The sequence below is a fragment of the Buteo buteo genome, chromosome 2 (assembly GCF_964188355.1).
Source record: "Buteo buteo chromosome 2, bButBut1.hap1.1, whole genome shotgun sequence".
In the NCBI taxonomy this organism is placed as follows: Eukaryota; Metazoa; Chordata; class Aves; order Accipitriformes; family Accipitridae; genus Buteo; species Buteo buteo.
Window position 1 is genome coordinate 37059737 of NC_134172.1, and position 17895 is coordinate 37077631.

At 38.2% G+C, this 17895-nt stretch overlaps 1 protein-coding gene across 3 annotated transcripts in view; it reads right to left on the bottom strand.

Moving 5' to 3' along the window:
- The window catches only part of OSBPL3 (oxysterol binding protein like 3), a 96959-nt gene that overhangs the window by 44898 nt on the left and 34166 nt on the right, over positions 1–17895 (bottom strand). For all 3 annotated transcript variants that reach the window (XM_075050951.1, XM_075050941.1, XM_075050932.1), the window contains exon 3: positions 5534–5776. In XM_075050951.1, coding sequence (XP_074907052.1) covers positions 5534–5626 — 93 coding nt within the window. In that variant the 5' untranslated portion in view covers positions 5627–5776. The remainder of the gene's footprint in view (positions 1–5533; positions 5777–17895) is intronic.

The window sequence follows — 17895 nt, forward strand, 5'->3', positions numbered from 1 at the left end:
CAGTAACAGCATCTGGTCCTCTTCCGCCTACATCCATCCAGAAGAGTCCAACCTTTCCCAGCTGAACCACCAAACTCCCACATTTTTCAAAACACTGCTGCTCTGACTGGTTTTGGATCTGTTTGCTCTTGACCCAGACCCTACGGCATCTTGATGGATATTTTGTTTTGCAAGAGATCTGACACCTCATTTGGTGAGGAAAAAGCATGAGTTGGCTACTGCTGGAAGCAGTAGCGGAAGTGAAAGAAAACTGCTTAGTCTCTAAAACAAAGGCAAATGAATCAGGCTGGTTGGTTATCAACTGTTCTCATCTGTCCGAAATAGCAGAGGAGCAAATTGGAGATACAGGATTTCCTGAAAGCTACTGGAAGCATTCAGATTATGCTCCATTTTGCCAATTTTTATCCTACAACAGGGAACTGAAACAGATACCCCAAACCACAGTGCTAAATTAAAAAAAAAAAAACAAAAAACAAACCACAAACAACTTCCACCCCCACCCCCCCCCCACAGAAAAAAACCCCAAAACTCCCAGCTGAATGGCATTAACAATTCTAGCATAAGCCTGATGTCCAGATTGGTAGTGTTTTAAGATTATGACACTACAAAAGATTGTGTATCGTTATGGGCCAATATCCACACAAAATGATTAACACTGTATTTGCTGCCCAGGCAGAAATTTCACTCAAGGCTGAGGGAGGAACACACTCTTTACTTTTCTCAGGTCAAGAGGTACTCATTTCAGATCATCACTGGAAATTCTCCCTGTAGTTGCTACTTGGCTTATATACCTGCTCTGTGGCTGAGAAAAGAACCCATACACTTTGGTCTTCAGAGATAAGTCTGTCATTAGATAACTGTAGTCATTTTCTTTATTTAATAAAATAAAAGCCTCCTCATTTCCTGCAATATACTGTTCCATACAGTCCCTCAAGGTAAATTATTTCAGCAGAAAGAATGAAGCAATGAGTTTGAACAGCTCTCAGACCAATGCTTACACTTAGAGCTCCCTGAACAAAACAGATGACAGTGCCACACTTTCTTCCAGTGTAAAATGCAGTCAGTTGTACCGAATATTTTAAAGTGCCAAAAATAGAAACCTGCTTTGTGGAGGATAAGGGTTGGCAACAGCTGCAACTAAAGCATTTGTTACAGTTCATAAAATCAGCAGAAATGATTTAATTTTCTTTTTTAGAACATGAGTTTTTTTAAGCAGCTCTTCTGACATAAAGCTTTTCCCTACTGAATCTATTTTAAAAGTTAGTTAACTTATTAGACTTAAAAACAACTACCACAATATATCTTCTTTTGATTACAGGTCAATTTAAATTTAAAGATGACCAGCACCGGTTTTCCTTCCTTACAAAACACAGTTGGAGTTGTGGTCTTGTAGAAGAAATCTCTTCCCATGACTGAAGGAGAGAGGCAGAGAAAAAGCAGAGAAAAAGCAGAGAAAAAGCAGAGAAAAAGCAGAGAAAAAGCAGAGAAAAAGCAGAGAAAAAGCAGAGAAAAAGCAGAGAAAAAGCAGAGAAAAAGCAGAGAAAAAGCAGAGAAAAAGCAGAGAAAAAGCAGAGAAAAAGCAGAGAAAAAGCAGAGAAAAAGCAGAGAAAAAGCAGAGAAAAAGCAGAGAAAAAGCAGAGAAAAAGCAGAAAGGTGGGATGTGGCAGTAGTCTCCAACCTGCTATAGGGCTTCAGGGTGAACTTAGTGAAACAGGATTAACAGTTATCATCTTCAGGTCACACTGCATCTGGCAGAAAAAGGGCACCAAGTTCAGCAAAGGAAGGAGTAGGCCCCTCCAAGTCCTGCAGCCGTGCTTAAGTCAACTCTTTTTTGGCACAGTGGCCCATCTTCTGCACAAGACTCTACTTACGCTCTACACCACTGACACATGTTGCTCTGCAGGGAGCAATAACTAAATTTTAGCAGGCACAGCAGCCTTGTACTATGGGGGTTCCATATCCCAATCTCAGGTAGCTTATTATTTTGTGCTAGAGTGTATGTGCAACAGAGTCTGTGCCTAGGAAATCAGAGACTCAAACTCAGATCCCACTGGTTTGGGGGGAAAACAAATGAACTGTCCAGGTCCCTTCCCCTGGGCATTTCAGAATTTCTTTCTAGTTAGTCAGATTAAAACAACTGCTGTGTCAGATCAGCAGCACAGAGAAAAGTGCCTGTCAGGCAGATTCGCCCTTAACCTGCAAGCAATGAGCCTAGCAACGAGAGATGCACAAGCATTTGAAGGAGGAATAAGCAGCCCTCCATGGAGCTGGAAGGTGAAGGAAAGAATATCAAAATCATAGCACTTCACTCCCCAATCTGCCCATCATATGGCAAAATTATTTAAACTTTCATGATAATATTAATAAAAAAGTATCAGTGACAGTGTTACATTGTACTCTTCTACCAGGGCTTGGGGGTGGGGGTGGAATCTGTGGTACTTCTTGGCACAGGGGTTTTTTAACAGACTTATAGAACTTTAGGTTGTTGCTATTTTCTTAATAGAACACCTAAAGTGCTGTCATTTAAACTAACATGCAGATGAAAAGGGCAAATTAAGTAACTCTCAGACAGTGGCATCACTCATCCCCAGTCTTGTCAGTCTGAGCAGGTGGATATTAGTAAGGACAGACTGTGAAGCTCCAATTTATCAATAAAAGCTGAATGAGAAAAGAAGCAATTAATGATATAAACAAAACTATTTGATCAGGTGTGACATTAAATCCTCTGTGGGAAGAGGGGAGCAAAGGGACAGGACACAAGAAAGTTCTCAACATCCTCACTGCCCAGACCAACAATTTAGATTTTATAATACATGATATACTATACGGTTTACACCACTAAAGAGAGGGTCTTATCTAGCAAGGTAAAGACCTCTATAATCTGCAAGACCAGAGGCTTTCGAGGAACAGGGAGAAGATAACTGTTCCTCATGCGAAGCACTGCTGTGTCCAGGCCAGTAAGTCTTGCAGAGTATTGCCTCTGTTAGACCTAAAAGTCCATCTTTCCACATGCAGCACAGAAGAGTATATCTAACAAAACATTCACTGAAACATGCTACCATCACAAACTATAATTTACAAATAAATTAAAAAAGCATAAGGGAAAATGACCCACAGAAGTTATTTTCAAGTAAATATCCAGAGTGCATACTGCACAGGATATTTAAATCTTTGTTTTTCCCAGCAAAACAGTTTGTTCTGTAAACTGCAAGATGACCTCAGTGTGAAAAAACAGCTGCGTGAAAAACACCAAAAACATCAGAAAATTAAGGAAGGAACAGCAATACACAGCCATGCACATAAACACTGACAATGCTGAAAGGAACTGTAATTTAGAATTAATTTCTTTTTTTTTTTTCTTTCCAGATTTCGCTACTTTGAAGGAAGACCTCCAGATCACTTCAGCAGATGCAAACAAAGTTATAGGATAAGACGGAAAATTATTGCACTTAGTAAAGAAGGAAATAGAGAAAGTATTGGAAGTATTCCTCACAAATATTAGAAGTCCCTATTTAAAAATAAAAATATCAGTCAGACCAGTGGAACCTTAAAAGGCACATGTAATTTCTGAAAAACATTTGTAAATTTTCAGACTATATGGAAAAAGTCAGCAAGCAGAGCTTTTAGCCCTGCTTAGTGATCATTTCCCAGCATATAACAAGTCACACAAACTCCCCAAATTCTGTGGGCTTGCCCCTATCATTACCACCTCCTGAAAACAGGGACAATCACTCAGTAGGTTCCCCAGATGTAAAAGTATACTGTTACTTACTTGGTATTGCAATGACTGACCTTGAAAAGATTAATACTGAAACATTGATCAAAGTGGAGATACTTATCACAATGCCTCGTATTATCACAAAGAAATATAAACTGTATCACCCTTCAATATACATTGGGAAACAACCTACTTTGTACCTCTTTTTAGCTTGACCTGATAGGTGTATGAGTCAATTTACTATCTCCCTGACTATAATGAATGAGCACGGATGTACCAGGAATACAAACAAAACACCAAGTTGCATTTCTCACCTTGGTCAGGTACACATTGCATTTTTGTACAAGGATTAAACACTAAAAAATTGGGGATTGACAAGATGACATCAAACCTTACTGAATTATTCCTTTTCTCCAAAGAGAGGAGATGAGAACAAAATGGGCAAGAAATGGGACCCACTAATAACAGTGTCAAAAGCCTGAGCTAGCCAACAGATTCAATCATGTTAAATGGCAGCAAGTGAGGTTCTTGAAGAAATTGCCTCTGCATAAGTATTGTTGCTTATACTGGCTGTGTAACGCACCAATGGATTTAGTCATGCTCATGTAAATCTTACTTAAATACTACATGATAACACTCGATAGACATGAACTGTTGAAACAAGCTATATCAAATGTTTTAAATTACACTTTTTAAAGGTAATCTGATACCAAGGATATAAAAAAATAATGTTGCAGGAAAACAAAAAAGGCATCCTGAAAGCAAAGATTTCTTTGCTTGGTATACTAGAAATGCACAGCATTTCTTACAAGCACAGCACTTTTAAAAGGCATAAATCATTCAGAGATTTGTCTGCCTCGCCAATTTTATGTATGGGGCTAGAAGTCCCAGAAAAGCAGGTGCTAATTCAAAACACAGCTGAGGTCTCCAAAGCTCTTGGGGGATTGGGATACTCAATTCCAATTAAAATGTCAACCTGAGGCAGCTTTAAGAGCTCCACTAAGCCAGCATTTGTACAAATAAAAGTTTATGTTAAGCGTATTGCTCATGATTTTGCAAGCATGGATTGAGCATGTTTAAACTTAATTCTCAGTGTGGCTGCAGGTCAGTCAATGTTTCTTGCCCACAAACAAAAGCTGTCTTCAGCCATCTCACTTGTCAGGTGCAAACACTAGTAGACATGTCTTTTAAAACTGTAAGGTTTAAAGAACAGCATTATCTCTGCAGAAAACAAAGCACCCTTTGCATTAGGCAGCAGGGTGGATCACATTACACAAATAGTTATTTTCATAACTACAGTTCTACAGCAACAACCAACACAGGCATTCACAGGCACTTTTTCATTGTCAAAGAGGCCCTATGTCAAGTTTCAGAAAAATGCAGTCTCTTTCACACATGCATACACATCTTTCCCTGGAAACTTGAAATAAGCAGAGCAGTTAGACAATATTCTACCACAAAAGTAGTATCTTACAGGGAAGATTTGGGATTTCAGAATCAAACCACTGAGACCAAGCTGCTACAGCAGCAATATTTCACTATAAAAACACCATACATACAATGTAATAGAAATTCAAATTCACTGTTAGCATTCCAGTTTTACAAGTGCCTGCTATTCAGTAATGTGTGTTTACTGCATTTAACTCAAAACAAGATGCAGCTACCAACAAAAAAACCAAAAGAGAGTAAGGAAAACAAAGCAGCAATGAAATAAAGCAAACAAGCAACAGCAAAACAGAGTTTAAGAGATTCGCGAGCAAAAGTAACAGCCAATCTTAGTAATGCTTACAGCTTGGTTAAAAAAGTTTGCATTACCTGTCGACTTCCCTGCTTGGAGGAGCAGCTGCTAGTACTTCTTGAAGGTGACAACATTTTCTGGGACACACCAAAGCTTTTTTCTTCACTCATGATCCAATACCATTTGTTTCACATAAGCTTACTTAGAACGCCATTAAAAGGTAATTTAGAAAATGTGTTGGAAGGCTCCTGAAAGAAATGCAGAACTCATCCTTTATCCAAATGCAGTCCAGTGGCATGATCTGCATCCCATGGAAATTCCTAAAAGGGAAAAGAAACACAAAAAGCCAAGTTATCAGATGCTGTCTTTTACTGCCATCCTGTAGCATGAATCATAATAAAGCCTTTGGTAACACAAGCTGACTGCATCATTATTAGAAATTAATTCAACATTCACTTTAAGATAAATTTTCAAGTCTCAAACAGGAACAACGTGAATTTTGGATCCTAAATGCATGCTTTAATTGTCACTATTTATTCAGAGGATGAAGTAGAGTATCAAGCATCTTTTTAAAGATTTAAATTCATTAAAAAATTTTTAGTAAAGACACACAAAGAGTATAAGTAGTATCTATATAAAATGGACCAAAACAACCTTAAAATGAGAAGAAAGCATCTAACTGTGTCACAAAAAGGATGGTGAGTAATCAAAAAAATACCTCTTTTTCTCAGTTCCTTGGTAATTTAAACAAGTAAGCATGGCTTCAGGTTGTAAGGAAAAAAAAAACCAACAAAAACCTTCTCTATATAAAAGAGCAATACATAAAAGCAGTGGGCATGCAAACTCAGCTGCATAGAGCTGTGCATGACTACTCTTACTGGAATCAGAAAGTTGTAACTATTGTCACATCACTTGTCTGTCAGTGACTGGAAGAACTAACAGTCTGTTTAATAACAGTGCTGTTTGCAGCATATGCAAACAAAAGCCATGCCAGAAACTCCCAATTATGGATCTCCAGTGTGGGCAAGAGTTGTCATGGTAACTGCATATATATTTTTAAAACCAGAGGACATAACAAAAGGGTGATGCTTTCCAAAACTTGGGGTGGTGGACGAGCTTCATGAACTGTGTTTCACTTCAGATTTTATTATCTTGGGCAAGGAATTTGCACATTAGGAATAGTGCAAGAACCACCACTGAGTAAGGTCAGGAAGCTTTCACAAAGAGAACAGAAATTCCATTGCTGAAACAGGGAGGCACTGCTTCACAATCCCCTTGCTTGTGCTGTCAGAACAGTCCTGAACTGGGATCACTGGCTATTGAAGTTTGCCATTCATTTTTTCTTGAAAAGGCTGAAAAACCTATTCAGACAAAAGCAGCATTTTCAGATCCCTAGTAAAACACTCTGTATTTTAAGAATTCAATTCCCTTTAAAAAACCCAAACCAAAACCCACAGACAAACAAAAAAAAAAACCCCAAACAAAAAAAAAACAAACCAAAAAACAACAAATAAAACCAGGTGCTATATTTAAGATGAAGACAACACTATACAACATAAAACCTCTGTCCCTACTGCCATAGTCTGAAGCACCCAACTTCCAAACAGAGACCTTTTCCAATCTACAGTGCCCCTTTGGCAATATAATTTGCTGTAACATTTCAACCAACATACCCTTTTTTCACCTGAAACAAGGTCTTTCTTCATGGCATTTACCTTACCTAGTTAGAAATACTCAATGATCCCCAGAGCAAATCTATGCTCAGCAACAGCAATGAAGCAGCCCCAGTCTCCAAAAGTCAAGTGAGAAAGCGAGTTCTGCTGGTGCTCTTTCACTGGTGAGTCAGATTGGCAATTATTTCCAGGAACTAGGCAGGTACAAAGCCAGCGAGAACAATGCAAAAGCCAAAGAAAACCAGAACAGCACAGCAATATGATAGCAAGGTCTGAATTGAGCCTACCACATGGGTTTTAGACTGAAATTACTACTGAGATAGGAATAGTGCATTTTGGAGGAGGTATAGTTGCTTTCTATCTGGAAGATAAATTTGTGTCGCATTTCATTAAGGACTAGTGCTTTTAACAGGTTTAGATTTATCTCACTTCATGCAGTTTTTTAACTGTGGAGTAAGTATAAAGTATAACTTTCTTGCTTAGTTTCAAGCCGTACTAGTAAAAGACTTTAATGATACCATCTCTATTAACAAGCAGAAGTCAAATATTCACAACAGGAATGGAAATACACTTTCTGCAAACTCATCATTCAGACACCCCCTTGAAAATACCATGCAGCAAATGCTTTACTTTTTTGGCACACTGTTTGCTCAGAAAACTGCTTGTCCTCTTCACCGCTCCATGTTCATAATGAGCACTTTATCATTTGGCTTTCACTGGTGACTATCTGGCATTTTGGCAAAGACTGGCAGAGTTCATGGCAAGAAACAGGCTCTAATTTGCAGCAAATGCACTGAAAGTTGCTGTCATCCGTACCTTACAAGTAGATTTCCAGGACACGGCTAGATTTAAGTTATACAATGCCCTTTGCCTGTTTGAACACACAGCACAATGTTTGTGATATCCTGGAAGTGTCAGGTAACTGGAAAAAATTGAGGTTTCATGGACTTTAACACAAAAAGAAGCCATATAATCAGAAGAGTATTTCTATCACCATGTTTTTGGTGTGGAGTCTAAATGAAGTTAAGGTGTGGCTTCACTAGCATTTTAGGACAGACCATAAGGGCACTTCCACTGCAAATCTCCACATCCCCCCTCTTGCCACATTTATGTCTGTATTGCAGGGCAGTCCTGGAGCATGGAAACCAAAACCCTTTTGGATGGAATGTGCTCCAGGAGTGCATCCAGTGCTCAAAGCATTAGTCTAGTGCTGTGGACTCAGAGCTAGTCCTGACTAGTCCCATCCTGGTGTAGATGTTGGGTCCTCACCTTTAACTAATTGACTACAAAGGTCCGCTTTTACTGCATTGATCTACTTGCTAACATTCATGTCATCTAGACACAGACTTACGTCACTGAACTAAGTACCTAAGATCTCCTAAGGCAATGCCATTTGTCCTTTTGGAATCAAAAAGAGAGAGACAAGGACACCTTTCCAGTTTTCAAATGAGCTGAAGGGGACTCAGCCACCTAACCAGAGGTGCTTGAATGAGGGGCAGGAGACAGATGGGGTAAATCTGACAGAGAGCATCTGAAGTATTTCGTCAGTCTGCTTCTAAAATTGGGCTTTTGAATTTTCCTTTATTCCTTCAAATTAATTTGCTACATGGGCTGAAGAAAAGGCTTTTGTTACCAGCCCTGAAGAAGGCAGGAGTAAAACGTGCCCTGTCTCCACAATGTTTTATTATTATTTCATTGGTGTTTCCCAGTAATTTAACTTATTACCTTGAGACTTCCAGATTTGAACATAAAAGTGTATGTGAATAATGAATATGGCCCCAACTCATCTGTGAAAACTGCTGCATGTTCCAGCAACTACTTTGCGCTCCTTTCTAAAAATTCTCTTCAAGTTCAGGAAGAAAAAAGAAGACTGTGGTTGCCCTTCAACAATAACCCACTTATTCTTCCAGGAATGTGTGAAAACACTGATCCTGCATCCCGAATTGACTCTCATTCTGGCTGCCAGCAGTAGTGATTGGGCCTCTCTAGGGCAACTGATATTTTACATTACCTGTGGAACTTAAGGCTACCAGGTACAAGAGCAATTACAACTTTAAAGCAGGCATAAAAATCAGCATTATGCTAACTAAGCTAAGATTACAGCTAAAATTGATGTTTTGAAGTCATCATGATCCAATTCAGGTTCAATACATTTTGCTCTTCCCTATGCCACAGGACGGCCTCAGGACTGTGTTTCTTCCCACCTTTACCTCTGGAGCACACAATGCCACTTACTTTGGTCTACTCCAAAAAGACAAATCAAAGGTGTGAGGCTGAGGCAAATCCAAATAAATTTAGGACAGAAATTTTCACAAGTGTAAAGTATTGGCCTAATTCTTCGCTATCAAGTCAACAGAAGCAAAAGTAGGCCAGGAGTACTTTTGCAAATGACCTCACCAGGTGCATTTTAAAGAATTAAGAATACCTGAGTATCAAATATTATTTATAGATACTACATTCTAAACCCATAAACAGCACTTATCTCTACTTACCATCTGTTACTAAGAGTCTCACCATTCTACATCAATTAAAGCTAATGTAAACTTATAACAACACATACAACAGAAGACACATTTTTTAAAATAAGTACTGTCCTGAGCTGTCCTCAAACCTTTAAAATTGCACAGGTTCAAAGCAGCCTCTCAGTATCACAATTCATCTCTCACAACTCTCAAAGTAATAAGCTTACAGCAAAACCCAAGTTTTTCCGCATCTCACAAAAGAAGAAAGGCAAAAATTCAGAAAAAAATGGAAAACTGTAAAAACTCAACATTATGCAATATTTTTTTCATGGCTCCGGAAGAAAAATAAAGCCTTAACAGCTGCTTCAGAGCTGATTCAGCAGTGAAAGAACACTGTAAAGAGATTTTGAGCAGCAAAACTGGAAGCGTAGATCTCATTCTATAACAGTAGTCAATTAAGGTTTTGTGGATAGAAGAATAGGAACAACAGAAAGCCTGATGAGAGCCATGTGGACAAAGCAAGCACAGGACTGAGCAATCTAAATCAGAGTTGCAAGCAACACTGAGTGACTTTCACAGAATTAAAAAGAATCCGTTCTGAAACCTTTGCTCTGTAGCTATTATTAAATTACATTCAGTCATGTCCACTTGGATAAACAAAGCAATAGTCTTTTCCAAGCACTGCTTTCATGGCTTTCTCTGTCACACTTCAAATTGTCAGCTTTAATCTATCCCAGTGTCTCATGTGGCTCAGAAAAGGAAAGAATTATTTATAAACTACAGATATGCCATGTACAACTATTGGAGATATTTTTTCAAGGCAGGTATTTGCTGTTCCTGAATTAAAAGATTCATACTATTGAAGGACAAAGCACACAAATACTGTCCTGTTGCTAGCTATTCTCTTTACAGAAAAAAACTTGCAGAAACAAACATAAAATAGTTTAAAACAAAACAAGGTCTTAAAACTATCTTTGAAACCTAAAGTTCAAACAAATTAGGGAGATTAACAATAACAGGAACTATTTCAGAACGGCCTTCCATCAGATAGGTTCTGTCTCTAGACATCATCCAAATCACAGCCTCTGTTGAGCAGATGCTTTCATTAGCCATGGACACATACTACTTGGTGAAGTAGTCCGTGATGCAAAGAAACAGTTCCATCTAGCCCACCTCCTTAAGGAGGCTATTGTAGTAATTAAATCATGCTATTTCAGTGACCCCCAAAGAGGAAAATTTAGTTCAAACAAAACTCTAACTGTCTAATCAAGAGAGACACATACAGAGTGGGAAAGGGAAAAAGCTAGACAAATGACAAACATACCACATTTAACACCAGGTTACTTTTCTTGTATAATATTCATCACCTGATGAAAGAAAATCCTGTACAATCCAGTACAGAGAAAGCAAAGAACCAAAACAAAAAACCAGAAACAATCCAGTAGAATACATCCCAAGAAAGACGTTGAAGAAGAACATGCTTCAATGTGAAGTCTAGTCAGACTCCCCTGAAGGAAAGCAAGTATCTGCTGTCTCACTAAACCTTGGGGCAAATAATCCAATCCTTATATTAGAAAAATCTTATATAACTTTAGAAATAGGTCAATCAGCATCCTGAAATACAAGTATATATAAAATTACCACCTTTCCCTCACATTCACCATAGAAACTGACTATAATACTGCATGCAACATGATTAATTTTAAATGCTTAATGTTGACACTGTTTCCACCCCCCCCAGGAGATCTGCGACAGATTACGCTTGTATAAAAAAAAACTTGCTGAGTATATATTCTAGATAGATATGTTAAAAGTCTTGGTGACTAGCAATACAGAAAATACGTGCAGTAATGGCCGTATTATTACGGTAATTAGTCGGCTGTCATACCATCTTTTCCACCCAACTTTTAATCACAGATGAGAATCTTAACTAATAGGACTGACCTAACTCACAGTCAGGTCCTAAATAACTAATAATTCTCCTTCTCCCCCTGCCCCTTTTGGAGAGAGCCTTGCCTAGGGACAGCCTGGCAGCTCAGGGCTCTCTAGCATGAGCTGCCAGATTGAGTGGGGTCCCACATGCTCCCTTCCAGCTCTTAGCGTGACTTACGCACTTGACTGAGAAGCCAGAAGCTGGGGGACCACAGGAACCAGTTTGTGACCCAGTAACAGAGGGATCCACAGTCTCCCTGTCAAGAGGGTGGAGCAGAAAAATGACAGCTACTGAGCTGTGATCAAATCCTATGCTGGGAGCACACACACTGACTGCATGTACCAGTGCTAACAAGGTTGACAGCCCTCCCTATGCTCAAATAATAAAGCAGCAGTGGGTCTGTTTGTACTGGAAGTGCTATTCATCTAGAGAAGACCTTACAAGTGAAAAGGCAAAGGATGATCAGGCAATAGAAAAGAGAAAAAAGGCTTATTATCACAGTAACGAAAGTAACAGGCACATGGTATCATCTTACAGACTGTACTAAAACCTTGGAAAGGCCCATCTGTTAGTGATAACATCCCAGAGCCTTGGCACAAGCTTGGTTGCCTTTCTTTTTTCTGCTGTTACTATTTAAAGCTTTGCTTTCTTCACTAAAACAAAGATACTCCACTATGCTCAAAGGCTTATTCCTTTCTAAAACTGCACTTGTTATTGCTAAAATGTTACTGAAATACACACTGTTTGTTTTCCTAGATTCAGTTTTGATAGGCCCAATGTTAATTCTGGAAATATCTATCAGTCTGCCAGCATGTAGTAATTCAAGATCTTAAGACAGCACTGCCTGCACATCAAGAAAAAGACATCACTTTCCTGTCAAATCATTGAAGGCATCCATGTAACTACAAATCAGGCTGTCTCTTTGTGACCTGATAAGCTGCATAATGCTGTGAGATGCACAAATCTGTCAAGGCTGACATCAAGCAACATATTTTATTAAACCAGCTGACATTGTTGGTTTAACTATGGAGAAAGAAATCCAAACCCAGTCACCTGTGGTTTCAGGTAGAACAGCAAATAGGACTACTGGAAGAGTTCAGGTGGCCCAGAAAACGATCCTCACCAAAGTCTGAAGAAAAACATTATGGGGTATGTATGAATAGCAAACAACACAGAGATCCTTTATCTCATGCAGGAAAGGTAGATGTGTTCATTAAAGAGTAGCAGGATCCAACAAACCTGCTTTGTCCTCTTTGATGTGGTGTTTTATTTTTCACACTTTAGCATCATCTACGTTCAAAAAAAAAAAAAAAAAAGGCAAACAAAAAAAACCCCAAAACCTAGGGTCCCCCTCCCAGATACCTGTTTTTCCATGATACACTGGAATTGTCATGTGTGTCTTATGTATGTCACTTAATTTCTAAACGAAAAAAAGTTACAAAGGAAACAACACTTCCCTTTGAGAATGGTTAGTGCTTCTCCTTTATAAGCAGGCCTATTAGCTCAAAATTTAAATCTCATTAACTTTAATGACCATGGTAACAAGATTCAGTTCTTCTTAAGGTACACAGAAATTCATTTATGCACTGTATAAAGTGTAATGACCATGAGTTATGAAAACGTCACATTTCGTCTTGATTGACTTACCGTATCTTTAGAGGCTTCTGTCTCTAAGTCCATTCCAGTACACCTTTTTCAGTGTACTTTACAACATCAGTATTTATAAATGCAGAGCTAGAGCTTTCTTTTAAGTATTATGCAGATTATTTCTTCACAGAAAGTCTTTCATATTAAGATAGCCCGAGACATCAAAAGACACATATAGTATTCTGAACAAGGGCAGGTAGTTGTTAGCACATCAGTGTTAACCCTTTCTAACACCATCCTAGGTGAGGGGCCACTAACTTCCCAACACTGTTTCTGAACACGCAATGTGTGAATAAACCTTGACTCTCTAGCGATGTGTTGTAGGAAACACTTAACACGTATAAAGTATACTGAGGACAATTAGTACTACAAGAGCTAAGCATTTTTGGTTTTAATGCCAAAAGGTAAGAGTTTGTTAACCCCAAGCTTTTGATAAAAAAAAAAACAAAACCAAAACCAAACCCCCACAACAAATATAAAGAGAAAAGTGTACATAGAAATTTTTTTTTTTAAATTAAAAATATTAAGGCTTGGGCTGGAGCTTTTCAAGGTCCGACAGGATGACACGTGCAAGCGTCCTTGAGCTTGGAAACAAGTATCACATACTTGTACGCAGGTGATGAGAACTGTGAGGAGCAGATGCAGATGGAGTGAACCATGCTCTTGAAAGATTCTGCATCACAGTTGGTCTTAAATCCATTCATATTTATGATTGTAACAAACACCTTGACAATGGGAACCAGGAAAGAGATTCCACAGATCAGGTTTTCTGCAACATTATCCTCATGGCATAAGATAAAGATGAACTGAAAGAGATCTAGAAGCAGAGGGATGCAAGATGTGGGAAACCAGATCATAAATCTGAATGATTATATGCAATGTTTTGCCTAAATAATATGAAACGGGAAAGTATCAATCACAATAGCTGGGTCAGCCAAAGAAGATGCAGGCTAGAGTAGAGGGCCTCCGATTAGGTTAACAGGGTAGCTCTTGAGCAGGAAAGAGAGCATAAAAGGGACCTCTCCCCACCTCAAGTGATAGAACCCCACCAACATCTCCTCAAGTTCTAAAATTCTGGAGGAGAACCCAAATCCAGCTGGGGTTACCTTAGAGGCTCTACTTGGACAGAGCTGATAAGAGAACTGTTGACCTTGAAAGACGAAGAAAGTAAACACAAAGCTGCAGAAGCAGCAACTGTGCTCAGGAAGAACAGAAGGTCCATTTCAGACTGAGTGCTTTCATGTCAGATCTTGTCCTGCTGCCACCTAGCTACCACAGAACAAAAATCTAAAAGCAAGTTAGGAGATTGGCCAGAAAGGAAAGCTTCAATTAAGACTGTGTGAATAATTTAACACTATTACAGACAGGCCAGAACAAGGAAGATGTAGAGTTTTAATGCACTAAGTTTGTTTATACACGTCTACTACAGAATGACATCCCAATGTAAAAATATGGCCTGCCTTCAGCAATAGAGCTCAGAGTTAATACAAAGCTGCTGAGAACTTTTATGAGTCTCAGTAGCAGCTCAGTGCCTCTGCTGACAGGTTAGAGCTCAAATTCACATTCACTTTTAAAACTGCCAAAGCAGTTAAAGAAATTCTTGCTAGCAAGCAATTTGTTACTGTCTCTTTTCTGGAGATCAGTAGTTCCCCTGCCAATAAATAAATAAATTTAAATAAAAATCACAGGAGCCCTCCCTAATCCACTTCAGTGGAGAGCTGTTTGTCACAGGGGGTAGGTAGTTCACATACTTTGCTTTGGCCAAAATGCAGGGATGGTCATCACCAACTCATGGGTAAGAAAGTGGAAGCAGTATTGTTTTCAACCGATCCAGACAGATCTGAAAAGGATACTCTGTCCCTAATCTTACATTCAGATTCCAGTTAGTGCAAGCTACCAGCTATCTATTTGAATTTAATTAAACACAAAAGAAATTCTGCGTGATTAAAAAAAGCTTTAGCTACACTCCCATTCTCAAGCATTTTTATAGGTTTAAAAGATGGAAGGTTTTAATTAGGGTGCCTCAGCAATATGAAAGAATGAATAATTTACAAAGAACTTGATTTGAACTCAGCTAAAAGGTGCTACAACTTAACAATCCATATTTGTTATTTCTAATGAGTACACTCATTTTTTACTTCAGCTCCAGTCACTGTAAACAGGCTATAGAGACAGCAGACAACAACATGAAGAGTTTTATGTGTGCCGTCTGCTTCATAGCATTTTTGAGGTTAGTTATACTTGAACTGCAGCTAACAACCTGGATTTTAATTATAGGCTATAAAAGCAGCAATAAAGAGAAGTGTTTACAAGTGATGTAGATTCCCCTTAAACTGCTTAATATTATAAGAGTGTCACCATTCTTGGTCTTTGCCTTCTATCTCTACTCTCTTCCCAACTTCTCATCATTTTTGTGCTTGTTTCTAAAATGCTGGCACATGGGACTGGCTTTTCTAGACCATCAGAACTTACAACACAAAAATAAACTAAACCTGTAGTTAATTATGAGTAGTGCAGCATAAAGTGCATCCTGACATACTTAACAAAACATTTTCTACAATTTTTCATATAATGCACTTAATGAATTTCTGAAAAGGAAAATAGAAAAAAGAAGCAATTTCTTAGAAGAATGAGCTAAAAGGGGTTTTTGTTTTTAATAAAAATGTCTGAAATAACAACATATGAAGTTGCAGGAAACATAATATTGAAAGCTAATTTCTTAACAGATGGCAGTCATGCCCACTTGACCCATTCTGACCTATATATTTTTTCCTTTGCTTTTATTAATATGCATCTTTCATTGACTGTGTTTTCCACAATTTTGCCAGCACATAATACTGTTTGGGTAAAAGGTCTGAGAAACTCATTCAAGTACGTGTTTTTCACATGGTAAAATATAGAATGCATGAAGGAGGAAAACACCTTTAAAAAGCTTATGCCATAAAACTGCACTTTTGACATAAAATTTTCTTTTCAAAGGCTGCTCAAGTTTGAAACTACGTACAAAGTTTTCATCAAGTCTTGATGGCAAAACTTGAAGTTTGCAGACATTAAAGCATTTTCATAACTCATACTTTCTTCTAGAAAAAAATACACCTGTGCCATACAGTTAAGACACAACCATTGAACTGAATTTCACTATTTTATTATTTTTCTATGCATTTAATTGTGAAAAGGTAGAAAAATTAAATGCCTGTAGAAAGTGAAGAACTGAAGGAGGAATGTGAAAAAAATTTGCTGTGAATGGTAATTTAAGTCAAGAAAATTTAAAATTTCCATATAAAGTGCATCCAATCTTTTCTCCTAAGCATTATGTTATACTGGTTTTGAGAGCACATCATAAAATATGTCAAAAATATTCAAATCTTTTACTTTTGTTACTCAAAAATGACAAGGATTTACATGGAATGTCACATCAAAGATAAATCTTGGAATGACAGATGGCAGTTGGAAGGATTACATTTGAAGAAGTTACATCATGAGCATTTGCAGTTTTCCAGTCTTCTCTTCTGTACTCAAAAACCAAGAAAATAAGTCAACTGTCTGTCCTAGCAGCAAACAAACAAGGTGGCCATAGGAGCTGGTATTCCCCCAGTTCCTATTTCAGACTGTTGTTCTTAAGCACGCTAACTTGCCTAACCGCTCATCAGCATCTGGGGAAACGAGCAAGGCAGTTTGAGCATATTTTCACTTAATATGCAATGGAGAGTGCTGAAAAAATATCTTTTTGGAAAGACTTGCAGGCTTTCCTGGAGTAGAAGAGGTGAGCTTCTATGTAACAAATTCTTTATGGATGAAATTCACGAGCAGCATTTCATGGTTAGCAACATAGAGATGTCAAGAAAAGTACCACATGTATCTGACTGCCTAACAAAACTCTGAAACCCTGCACATATGGGCAGAGACTCAAAAGGACAAATAGTTCCTATTTTGACCAAAGGACCATCCCCCTGATGTCCCTCATTATAATGAACTTCCAAAGTAGAAGACTCACACTAACTGGGAGAACCATAAAATAGTTGTTGTTGAAGCTATTCGCATGTTGTTCCCACAGTGAAACATTGAGAGATTGTTCTCTAATGTGATTTTACAATACCAGTTAGGCAGATGCAGTGAAAGTGACCATTGCTTCAAGTCAGTAGCCAAACTATAAAATAAAATACAGTGACAAAACAAATAGGATCACCTGTCACACTCCAGTATCATTTGCATCATCAAGAGAGATGATTTTAGGAATTGATCGCTTATGCTGAATGAGTATCATACTTTTAAAAGGTGACAGTCAAATACAGAGTACAGTACAACACAACACATTTCTTCAGCACCTGGTGTTGTATTCTACCTCTTCATTTCAGTCAATTGAATTAAAATGCTGTTAAAGCCACATGCCAGTTCATTTAGGAAGCCCACATATCAAAATCCAAATAATTTATATTTGTGTCAAGTACAAAAAAGTTATTGAATTACTTGGAGAAAAAGATTCTGATCTCTCTCCTTATGTTTCTCTCCTTTCAGCACCATTAGGTTTTTGAACAATTTTGAAAGTGGGATAAATGGGAGCCACATGCCAGGCTCTGAATACCATCCAGTGAAAGCTGACAACATCTTCATGCTTCCCAAAACATCCACCCTACTATGCAGTTCATTTAGGCTGACCCAAAACTGCATTAAAAGCTTTCACACTTCACATTTTGCTTTCACATAAATGATAGCATTCCCAGCCA